General features: G+C 34.2%; 2 protein-coding genes across 3 annotated transcripts in view; one reads left to right on the top strand and one right to left on the bottom strand.

The window, feature by feature from the left end:
* Window positions 1-12,218, top strand: part of LOC111173101 (uncharacterized) — a 161,045-nt gene that overhangs the window by 95,186 nt on the left and 53,641 nt on the right. The gene's annotated exons all lie outside the window — the stretch shown is intronic.
* LRRC9 (leucine rich repeat containing 9) overlaps window positions 1-12,218 on the bottom strand; it is a 93,081-nt gene that overhangs the window by 35,080 nt on the left and 45,783 nt on the right. Inside the window, exons 17-22 of the mRNA XM_089906269.1 lie at window positions 9,710-9,901; window positions 8,336-8,461; window positions 6,062-6,196; window positions 4,857-5,034; window positions 2,560-2,780; window positions 1,508-1,630 (exon numbers count right to left, since the gene is read on the bottom strand). Of these exons, the coding sequence (XP_089762395.1) occupies window positions 1,508-1,630; window positions 2,560-2,780; window positions 4,857-5,034; window positions 6,062-6,196; window positions 8,336-8,461; window positions 9,710-9,901 (975 nt within the window). The remainder of the gene's footprint in view (window positions 1-1,507; window positions 1,631-2,559; window positions 2,781-4,856; window positions 5,035-6,061; window positions 6,197-8,335; window positions 8,462-9,709; window positions 9,902-12,218) is intronic.

Genomic DNA, 12,218 nt, shown 5'->3' with positions numbered 1-12,218 from the left:
ATTCTTCCCAGTATTTCTCCTACCTTTCAGCTCTCCATTTTTAAAACCACTTCCCCTTGGTTTATTTCAGTTTCTCATTACCTCACATGTAGACCACGCTAATAGCCTCCTATTGGTTTTTCATCAATCACTTTAAACACTGCTGTTAAATTTCCTAATATATGGTTTTCAATATGTTATTCCCCAATTCAAAAATCTTCAATGCCTGCCCATTACCTCTCAATTAAAGTCTAAATTATTCAATCTAGTCTTCATGTCCATTATTAATTCATATATTTATATTCTACCTCATTCCACAAAGAATTTATGGCAGCTTACAGGAGGAACATATAATCAAATAGTAAAATGCAAATACTAAATAGTGAAGATCAAGACTGAGAATGATGTAAGTTAAATAGATCAAAGCTGGGGATAGGGACAGATAGACCATAAGTCCTACAGGGTTTCTGTCATTGAACCATAAATGTGGCCCTGAGCTTTTAGGTAGTCAAAATGAAAAGGAAAATAGTTAAAAAATACTCATTGTCAGTGAGGAGAGCATAACTTTTCCTCAGGGGGGAAAGGTTTTCCTACACTGACTTCTAAAAGCACTTTCTCAGGTGGCCCTTCAAATGAGGACACAGAGAGATAGGAAGGATAAGATACTCAACACCACCATTGGAGCACATACAGTACTAGTTTCATGAGACTGTTTTTAAAACGTCCCTCAATGAAAGCCAACACCTAAATAAAACCCAGTATACAAGATTCTAAAGAATTGTTTGTGTTTGGGGGAGAATATTTTTGATTCTTCATTCTGAGAAGGGCCCTGAAAAAAATCAGGGTTAGAATTAGTAATCTTCTCAGAGCACCTCAAAGTCCCAAATAATCATGAACTATCTCTCAGTTTCCTAGAAATTTGATGAGTTTTATTGTCTGACAGGGGCTAGGCAATGTTACACAGGGAAACTTTTTATTCTTCACCCATTTGTTTTGCACTTATCCTGTTACATGGAAATCAGGAGCCCTGTATGAACTTACTAGTTATAGAATCCAAGTTTCCAAATATTGCTTTCATATTCAGTCCTATGTTCTGTGTTATTTTTTACACAGTATAAAAAGTTATTTTTTACTAGTATAGTTTACTAGTAATGTTGACATACCATTTTTTGGTTCAAATATGTTTTTCTTAAATCTTAACAACTGTATTTTTCCAGGTAACACGAAGCTGTTTTTAGGCCCAAGAGGACGGTAGGGGTCCAGGGCAGTTTCTCCTATCCTGTCTCATAAATTTGTTAGGCACTGAATTCAGTGGGTGCAAATGTACGTAGCATCTTCCCTCCCAGACTGCCTCAATTTAAACAATTAAAACCCAGATCTAAAATGTGCTTTGGAGACCTAGATTTTAATAAGCATAATAAGTTTGGGTAACATACTAGTGATAAAGCAACATTCAAAATGATTATGGCCTACGGATATATTAATATGAAGCCTGGACCAAATGCTATGAGTCAATAAAACAACTTACAATTGAGATTCCATCCAGAGCTTTCAGTTCTGGAAGATGAAATATTACAAACAACCGGTAGTTTTCTTGATTCCATACAATAATGTTTCCATACATGTCTAGAATGACCAGGTTGCATAAACCCTGGTAATAAAAATACATACATTTAAAGTGATATACATATATATCTCACTCTAACAAGTTTTTTTCCCCTTAAGAGTTTAATCATCCTTGCATTTTAATATTAAATTACTCTATCATTTCATAGTGATTTGAGTGCTTTTAAGTATGCTGCTGTTTAGTGCAAGCGTTATACTTTCATACTGTTAAGGTCTAATTTTGTGCGGTATTTCAGTGGTCTATATTATATGATCAGAATCCCTTTTTGGATGCTGGTGCTAAATGTATTACCCATGATAAAGACTTGCAAAGAAATTTAGCAAAGTTTAAAACATATACTTTGTTTATGGAATAATGATCTGTTAAATAGTATGTGTGTATACAGATACAACAGTGAAATGAAACAATGAAAAACAGTCTTCTGATGAGGGATAAAACTGAAGTGCTTCTGCCTTGTAAGAGAGTAGCAGAATTCATCTTAAGGGAAAATGTGCTTCCTTATTAGATAAGACGTTTGTTGTGAAGGAAGGGCCCTGAGTAGATATGGATGGGAGAGGTTAAGACAAGAGGGAGTAAAACTAATCCTCATCTATAATGTAAAATGGTTTGTTTTGTTGCTGTTGTTGATTAGGTTGACTCTGCAGCTCTAGAAGTAGTTGTATTGGGGGAATACAATGAGGATAAGGCTGCAAGTAAGGAAAGATAGGAAATGGACATAAGTTTTTGGTAGGAGATAAAGCCCTAGCAATATGGTATCAGCAAAAGGAAAGAGGCCACTGCAAGTCCCAATGGTAGGAAATGGCCATCAAATACATTTTTCTTGATTTTTATTTTCTTCCTTACATTTTTCTATATTTTCCAAATTCTGTACAGTGAACATGCATTACTTTCATAGTATAAAGAAATAAGAAAATATTTAGAAAACCAAAAACATTAGTACTCCAGATAGTCACCTTTAAATTGTAGATCTCCTGATTGAGAGCAATATAGTTATTGCCTATGTATAATTCAATTAGTGTAAAAGCTTTTTGTAAACCACTCAATGAAGTGATTTTGTTGTTCTCAAGAGAAAGGGAATGAAGATGAAGCATGTTATCAAAAGTATGCTTTTCCAAACCAGTGAGGAGATTATTATTTACGCTGAGGCGGGTTAATTTAGTCAGCTTGGAAATGCCTAGAAAAATAAGCAAATTCAAGAAAAGATTCAGACAGCACTGAAAGGTTAATTTAAAAAATACCTGGCTGGTTGTTTTACTGTTTCTCTTTTTCTAAGTTCAAATGGCTTTACAGATTTTATAGTATTAACCATCATTGTTTTTCCTTTTGTTAAAGAAGAATAGAATGTGTACTAGATAATATATTAAATTCCAATTTTGGAAGTAGACTCATTTTTTTTAGGTGTTAAGGGAAGGTATTGTATAGGAAATACTGAATTAAGCTTTCAAATAACCTTTAAATTATGTAATTAATTAAGGTTTTCACCATCACAATAATATAAAGCTCTACTTTACAAAGCTCAAAATAATCACCAACCCCCATTGTAAAACATTAAGGGTAAGGAACTAGAATACAACACTCTGGAAAGTATTCCTTACTGTGCCATCATTTGTATTAAAAAGAACCTAATGCTACCTTTGTATGCTTGAAAGTAGTCTAAGACAGAACTTTAGAAAATGCTTCCTCTCACCACAATCTAACCCCCTATGTACATTACGTGCTGTAGACACTTTATAACTGTAGGTAGGACGGTGCAGTTGACAGATAAGAACTCTGGAGTCAGAGCTGGTTTCAAATGTTGGTTTCACACTAGATTTGGGACCATAGGTAAATTATGTAAAATTATGTAACCTCCGAGACAAATTTTCTTCATCCATGAAATGGATATACTGAAATCTACTTCTAACGGTTATGGAATTAAACGGAATGGCATTTGAAAAGTATCAGTTATAGCTTTTGGCAAATAAATAATCAGTCCTCAATAAATTTTATTCATGCACCCCTTCCACACCAGCCTTTATCATGGGACTATGAAATGCTGAAAGCAAATCAATCTAGGGCAAGTTAGGATGTAGTATCAAAGCAAAAATCCTTAAATGCATATTAAGCCTATCTATGTTTGGAAAAAAGAAGATAAATATCTGTTAAAGTTTAGTGGGGTAGCTGTGTTTGAAAAGTGGGTATAGGGAAAATACAGGTTGAAGGAGTCTTCCCTTCAGTAGGCTTATGGAGGGGAATAAAAAGGAAATAGGGTTCTCAATTGTTACATACATAGCAAAATTAACACCCTATTGTATGGGAATGGAGACTAGTGATAGTTGTAAACACAGATGCCTGACCTACACCTCTGCCCCCCCTCACTGTTTAGTTAGCTAAAATCTACAGAGGAAGGCCTGTGGATCTATATGCTCAATAAGTATCCTAAGTGATTCTTATGATCAAGCAATTTTTAGAAACTATTGTTAACAGCCATTAAAATGAAGTATAACAAATGTTATACATGCTGTTTTTAATACTTGCTTTTGCATATGTAATTTTTTAAAGTAAAATTTTCTATTTTATGAAAAAGGTAGTACACACATGCTAAAAACAATTCAAAAGCTAATAAAGTGTGAATTAAGTCTCTTTGCCAGGCATGATTTTCAATTCCTACCTTCTCTCCTTGACAAGGACAGCCTTGTTACCAAAATGCACATCCAGAAATGTATTATACCTAGATAAGTATGCATGATGTGTGTGTGTACACTTATGCAGGCATTAATAAAGCTGCTTAATTTGTACTTGTATGTGGATCCCAGTAAAAGTTTATATCGTACATCTGATTTTCAACCTCCAGTGAATAAAATGTTCATTTTGTTAAAAGTCTTCAAATTTCCAAATGTAACCTTAATTCCATATTTTGAAAAATGAACTGAGCTGCTTTATCTTTTTCAAAAGCACACCTCATTCTTTCATTTATTTACTCAATGGTACAGATTTTGAACACTGACTAGTTTGTAATGTGCTAAGTTTGGTAACAGATGGTAAACACTGGTTAAGAGAGGGGAGGGAAGGCAGCTAGTTGGGCTCATTATATATAGCAGTCAGTCACAGATCCCACTAGAGAGGTGTTTAGAATACTCTACTCCAAACCTTCTTGGAAATTCTCTGAAGACCTTCCTCTTCAGAAATTCTATCCTCAGTGTTATTCACTTTTTGCTCTTGTTAATTAGACATTCATATTTTAAGACTTTAGAATTCTCTAATACCTTACCTTCTATCTTTGAGATGCAGTTTCCATCTAATGTGAGCTCTTCCAGGTTAACACAAGATTCCAAGCCTTCCATTTTAGTGAGATTATTGTTGCTGAATGATGCCCACTTCAAATTTTCCAATTTTTCTAAATTTGTGATTTCAAAAAGATGTTGCCCATCTAAATTTAAGGCAGTTATCTGTAGAATAATTCACATTATATGGTGCTTCTGGATGACATCAATAACTTCAATGTTATAAGATAAAAAGGCTAATGAAATAATTCAAATGTGATAAGTAACATAAAAAGTCTTCTAGGAACTAAAGATATTGCAAAGCTCTTAGTTTACAGAAAAGTAAAATTTGACAAGATTATAACTCAGAGGAACTTATATGGTATTACAGACACTGAGCTGTGCCAGTCAGATTCCCAGCAGTGAAGGACTTGTCCCAGTTGCTGCAAGTGCTGTTGGCAGAAAGCCTTCAACTGTCAGTCCCTTCAGGGACAGCATCAGCAGCAGAGAGCTGCCTTGTCCAAGGTCATGCTCCTTCCCAGGTTGGCCCACATCCAATGATGAAAGGAAAGAAAGGCCTGGCCATCTCAGCCCAACTTGGGACAGATTTAAAGGGCCATTCTAATTTCACAACTCCCTGTGGGGTCAGCTAAGACTATCACACAGCCGGCATCACAGCTAAATATCTATGTATATTCTGTAATAAAAAGAATGCCACTAATATCTTCCATTTTCAAGGGTCAGATTCCCTTAGCCCAGTTTCTATCTTTGGCAAGAGGTAAAAGGGTGCTTCTTGAGCAAGAAGCTGCTAGTGCTCCATAACTTTTCCCTTAGCCTTGGCTGAATTCTGACCAGTTCCCCCATTCTCTTGCCAGGATTCTTGATCCCTTTTACCTCGCCATCCAAACTTTTGGCTTGGTCTCTGGCTCTGAGCTTTAAAGTTTTCTTGCTTATTTTGATATATTCTCAGAATCTACCCTTTGGTTTTGCAGTGTACCTTTATCCTAAATTTCCTGTTCTGTAGTGACCACTGCTGAGTTCTAGCCCCTGTGACATAACTACTCATGACTTGACTTCTCTTTTACTTTTAATTTGGCTCTTCCAGTTTTCTGCCCGTTACCTGTCTATGCCCTCGTTATATACAAAGGCCAAAGCTGACTAAAAAATCAATTGAAATTAAATTTTTATATTAGGTTTAATAAATTGTCTTTACCTTCAAGTACCAGTTTCCACTCAGATGTGAATGTGGTCCTAACTTTGAAATCTGTGTCAGAATTTTGGCAGAAGGCCATATACTAAGAATCCGTGATCTCTCCTCTTTAGTACTAGAATGCCGTAAGAGAGATAACTAATAAAACGAAAAACACATAAACGAAATAGCACAGAGAGGTCCATATATATATAGTTAAAAGAATTGTTTCCTAGATGAGCGGCCAATGAATACTTTTAAAATATGACATTTTGTTTACCTTAAAATGTTTTCAGTATCTGGATATACTTTATATATCTCACTCATTTTTTTGTTTTAGCAGACATTTAACCACAAAATAATATTTATAAAACTGTGAAAGGATTATTATAAAACAAACACCATATAATCCATCATGAAACCAGTTTAAGAGCCAGAATATTCCTACTACCCTAGAAGCTCCCTGGGTGCCCCATCCTAATCTTTTTTTCTCTCCTTCTCCTTGGAAGCCATCACTCATCTCAAGTGAATCAATTCCCTAAGAAGCAATCAAATGATCTCAAATTTTGTATCTACCATACTTTCTTTCTTTATAGACTTATGTTTATATCCATAAATAAAATATTAGCCTTATACATATTCAAACTTTATGTAAATTGAATATGTTTATATTCTTCTATGACTTGCTTTTTTGCTCAGCATTATATCCATGAGACTCTTCTATGCTTCTTCCTGTAGCTGTAGTTCATTCATATGTCATTGCTATATAATATTTCCTTATCAATTCTCCCATCAATGAACATTGAGCTGATTTCAGTTTTTTGCTATTATAAGCATTGCTGTCATAAATATTCTTGTGCATGATTCTTGGTATATATATGCAAGAGTTTCTTTCGAGTATATAACTTGCTAGGTTTAGGGTATGTATATATTTAGCTTTACTAGATAGGGCCAACTTGTTATCCAAGATGGTTGTACCAATTGTAACCTTTACTTCAAACCTTTGCTAAAACTTGATATTGTCAAGGGTTTTTTTCCCCCCAATAGTGGCCATAACTTGGTAGATCATTTAAGTTTTAATGTTTATTTTCTTGAGTATTAATGTGGTAGAGCATCTTTTCCTAAGTTGTTTGGCTGTTCTGATTTCCTCTCCAGTGAAGTGTCTGTTTAAATGTTTTGCTCAGTTTTCTGTTTGATTGGTTGTCTTTTTCCTGATATGTTTTGGATATATAAAGAATATTTTTTGTCAGATGTGTTTCAAATTTCTTTTCCCAGTATATAGCTTGTCTTTTCACTTTCTGCCCTTTGAGGAATAGATGTATTAATTTTAACATAGACAAATCTAATCTTTATATGCTCTTTGTTTCTTGCATAATAAATTCTTCCCTCATTCAAGGTTATAATGATAATCTCTGATCTTTTCTTCTAAAACATTTTTGGTTTTGCTTTTTGTAGTGAAAGCCTTAATGCACTTGTTCCAGTGACTTTTATTGACTAGCTCCCTGATCTGTACAGGCAGCTCTGTTATTTATCAAGTTTCCAGGTATGTGTGGGTCTACACTGGGTCTTTATACTCTGTTGTATTGGTCTATTTGTCTAACTCTGCCAATTCCACATTGTCTTACAGGATTTTAGTAAGTTTTGATTTCTGGTAGGATAAATCCCCAACTCTTCTTCAGGAGTTAATTATATTCTTATCAACAAAAGAGTTTCTTTCCTTCACTTTGAACAGATACAAAATTAAACATTACATTAAGGAATTAATATTCAAATATTCCACAAAAAGTAAATAGCTAGATAACTAGAGTGGAGATATTTAGGATGTTGAAGCTACTTTGGCCAAAGTAGCGTTCTTAATCTGGATAATATAGGTATTTCCCCTTCCCCAAGTTAATAGGTTTTGTTTTCTTTCAGCCAGACACATATAATATCAATACTAGGTAAAAAATTTACTAAATGCTTTCTCAAGGCCTCGAAGCTTACCTTATCCACAGAAAGTTGCTTATTTTCATGTAGGTTCTAAAGGACTCTGGTGAGTTCAGGTTGACTAGGAAAAAACAGTTACCCTAGAGGTATTTTGGGGGTAGTGTGCAGGGATAAGAATCCATACAACCAGTTGGTATTTAAATGGAATACATTTAAACAGTAAAAAAATTCAAGTGATATGATTGTTATAGACTGACTTTTTTATTAGCATGCTAAGAGAGAATATAAAATCTCAATAACAAAATAAGAGTATGGGAAATACTATTTGTATATTCTAAATAGAACAAGAAATATTAAACAGTGAAATCCAACCTGAGTAATCTTTGTCCCAGAAATAAATTTCATAGCTGCTGTTGCTTCTTCTTCAGAAATAAGGACTCCATCTAACTGAGTAAGAGTCTTTAATCTGCCAATAACACTCAGTCTTAATGTGGCTGGCTTGGGAAAAATACCAAAAGTTAATTTTTACAAAATATTACATGTGCTATGACATGGAAAGGAGTTCTTTGTTCCTTCCCACATAATTCAAATTATGCATCTCCTACTTTATTATATTTGTCTAAAAATAAAGGCTTAATTCTTTAAATAATAGTTGAAATTAAATTATATTTAAGAATTAATCTTTTTTGTTTGAAGGTGGATAGTTCTACTCTTGTGAAGAGAAGAAATCCCACAAGCTGTTGAAAAGTGACTGTGGTGAAAAGTGTTCACAGAACAACTGCAGTGCCTCCTGTTTATCTATATCAGCATTTAGCTAGTCAGCTCCATGGGTGATCCAATACAGATCTTCAGCTCTTGACATTTAATTTGGCAACAGGGCTATAGCTGTACTGTGATCATTCAGGAAGTCTGATTTGGCAAAAGAAAAATATTCTTCAATTTTACTGAGCTAAAAAGGAGAAATACAATAGTATAAACATCATAATATGGCCAATTTAATAGAACCAATCATGCTTTATTCCCTTTTAAAAATGTTGAACACAGTCTATATACATTTTTGAAAAGCAAGGAAAGGAATAGTCTTGAAATTATAAACTTGGGGCTTATTTTAAATACTTGGAGATACTCTTCAATATAATCATTGAATACTGAAATTTCTTAGCATGAATCTACATATTTTTGTGATGAGAAAGAATAGCGTTCAATCAAATTTCCTTTTATAACAGAACATAAACAAGACTTTATAATTCAGGTTCATCAGGGAATGTGAGGCATAGGAACCAAGAATAATAGAATACAGTGAGAGAAACATACTATTGTTAATTTAAAAGTAAACATGCTTTTGTTAATTTTTCCCCCTTTAATAGTATGTTTCTCTCACTGTATTCTATTATTCTTGGTTCCTATGCCTCATTACAATAGAGTTCTAGCATGCTGAGCTATACTGCACTATGAAAATTCTCTGAAGGTGTGCAAATGGCAGTGACATCTAGCACTTTTAAAACCACAATACTCTTAAACTATTAGAGGTTGCAAAGAAAGTCTGATGTGAACTTAAAGACTTTTCTTATAGTAACATTTTATTCACTTGACCACTACACTAAATTCAACTTATGAAATACTTAAGGGAATTCTAGTGAGACAAAGATAGTTTGCCTATTTCTGGCTATTCTTGAATAGTAGTGAGAAAACAGCTTTGAAATAAAAATAATTGTTTGCTTTTTTATAAACATTTCTGTTTCATACCTTTTGCCATGGATTATGTCGAATATCCAGAGTGAGAAGGCTTGTGGTGTGTTTGCATAACATATTTATTTCATCGCCAGATTTTTTCAGTTGATTCCAGCTCAAGTCTAAGTGCTTAAGTTTCATCAGACCTCTAAATCCCTCAAGAGTTATCACATGGTTATGGCTTGCATCCAAATATTCAAGGTTATACTGCAACACATACAAATAGAAGTGATGCTAGTTATACTGCAGCAATGGTATCAATGTACATATTTTCCTAGTCATTTTCTCTTAATTCTCACTTCAGCCTTTTAACATAGAGTGGCAATGTTTGTTTTCATGGAGGAGAAGGCAAAGAGAAACTGGCAAGATAATTGTCTCCAACAAACAAAGAATTACATTTCTTATATCTAGGCTTCTAGTTTATACAATTGAACTCATGGCCTGGTTAAAAAAGTTTCATCTTCAGAGGCAGAAACTAAACCTATTCCATTCTATAATTTCCTTTTTTAGAAGTACATGATTTTTTTTTTTTTTTTTTTTTGCGGTACACGGGCCTCTCACTGCTGTGGCCTCTCCCGTTGCGGAGCACAGGCTCCGGACGTGCAGGCTCAGCAGCCATGGCTCACGGGCCCAGCCAGTCCGCGGCATGTGGGATCCTCCCGGACCGGGGCACGAACCCGTGTCCCCTGCATCGGCAGGCGGACTCTCAACCACTGCGCCACCAGGGAAGCCCTATATTTTTTCTTATATAAAACATATTATTCTGTTATATAGAATTTTGTACCCTTCTAACATATTCACACACCATTAAGTATTCTTCAAAATGATTTTTCATGGGGCTTCGCTGGTGACACAGTGGTTTAGAGTCCGCCTGCCAATGTGGGGGACATGGGCTCCAGCCCTGATCTGGGAAGGTCCCACATGCCACGGAGCAACTAAGCCCGTGTGTCACAACTACTGAGCCTTCACTCTAGAGCCCACGTGCCACAACTACAGAAGCCCATGCACCTAGAGCCCATGCTCCATGACAAGAGAGGCCACTGCAGTGAGAAACCCACACACTGCAATGAAGAGTAGGCCCTGCTCGCTGCAACTAGAGAAAGCCCGCGCACAGCAACCAAGGCCCAATGCCACCAAAACTAAATAAATAAATTAAATAAATTTATTTTTAAAAATGATTTTTCATGATTGCATAGTATTCTAATATGTGAATTATTAGTATTGTTTTAAACATTTCATTATGGGCATTTATGTGGCTTCTAATGGTTGTCAACACTGCAACAAATGTCCATGGTCATAATACTTTAACTGAGACACCAATATATTTTCAGAAAAGGTTTTTAGGAATAAGATTACTGGTTTTAAGGATTTCTGTATTGTTAAGACTCTTGATAAATGTTGCCAAATAGTTTTAAGGAAGTTTGTACCAGTTTTTTCTTCCAGCAATGGAATTTGAGAATGCTCATTTCCTTAAATACCCACCAAACCACCCGCCTTATTTTAATTTACATTATTATCAGTGAAGTTGCACATCTTTTCCATGTGTTTATATTAGACATTTAAAAATTTTTTTTGTTTGTTGTGTTTCTCAGCTTTGGCCATTTATATATTCAGATCTTTATTTTACATATTTGTAAGAAGTCTTTAATTTGTTACTTCTATTTGTTGCAAACAAAATTTTCTTTTAAAGTATATATGAACTCAGACCCAGAACAAGAAAGAGATAAAGAGTACTTGAAGAAAATATTTTGCAACATATTTTTTAAAATAAAAATAATATTACTATAAATTAAAAATAAACTTGATTTCTTTACAGTTTAAAACAAACAATTGTTTGAATTCACCATAGAATTAGTCACTGCTTATATAATGCATAGTTCGTATTGTTGGAATAGCGTCTATTATAGTGACTCAGGTTTCAAGAGTTGAGTGTTCAGATCATTAAAATCTAAAAAATTTCTGGAAATCAAATATTGTTACTGACTTTTTAATCTCATAAGTAAGAAAAGTAAAAAAAATCCTATAATTTACTATGATTATAATTTCTTGAACAAAAGGATATTTGGCAGTAAAAAAGTATTAAGGATATAATCTTAGAACAGCCTTTTAAATTAAATTAATTTAGATTTATAAAAATTTACTATATGGCCCATCTTCTCCCATTTTTCATCAAAAAGTGGTTAAAAACTTGTCCCAAATTCCAGCACTTGCATGCAGACTAGCATTTGTGAATCATGCATCATATAAAGATAACTGCCTTCTTTCCTTGAAAATAGGGGTGGGATCTTCACTTTTTTATATTCCCAGAATATAAAACAGACTCCATACACTCCATAAATATTCAAGGAATAATATTTTCAGTTTTGTAGCAGAGTTCTGTGTTTTAACATTTCTTGTGCTTCAGTTTAAATCTTTTGTAAGTTACAGTACAATGTAGCCCAACTTACAAATATTAAAACCCACAAGACCTCTTTAAAATATTTTAGGGGTAATAGTTCAATCTCTGAATGTAGATTAGCTGTCT

This window comes from Delphinapterus leucas, chromosome 2 (assembly GCF_059928025.1).
Source record: "Delphinapterus leucas isolate spDelLeu-1000000601 "Yukka" chromosome 2, BTC_Dleu_Yukka2, whole genome shotgun sequence".
Lineage (NCBI taxonomy): Eukaryota > Metazoa > Chordata > Mammalia > Artiodactyla > Monodontidae > Delphinapterus > Delphinapterus leucas.
This window is presented reverse-complemented; position numbering and strand designations above follow the sequence as displayed.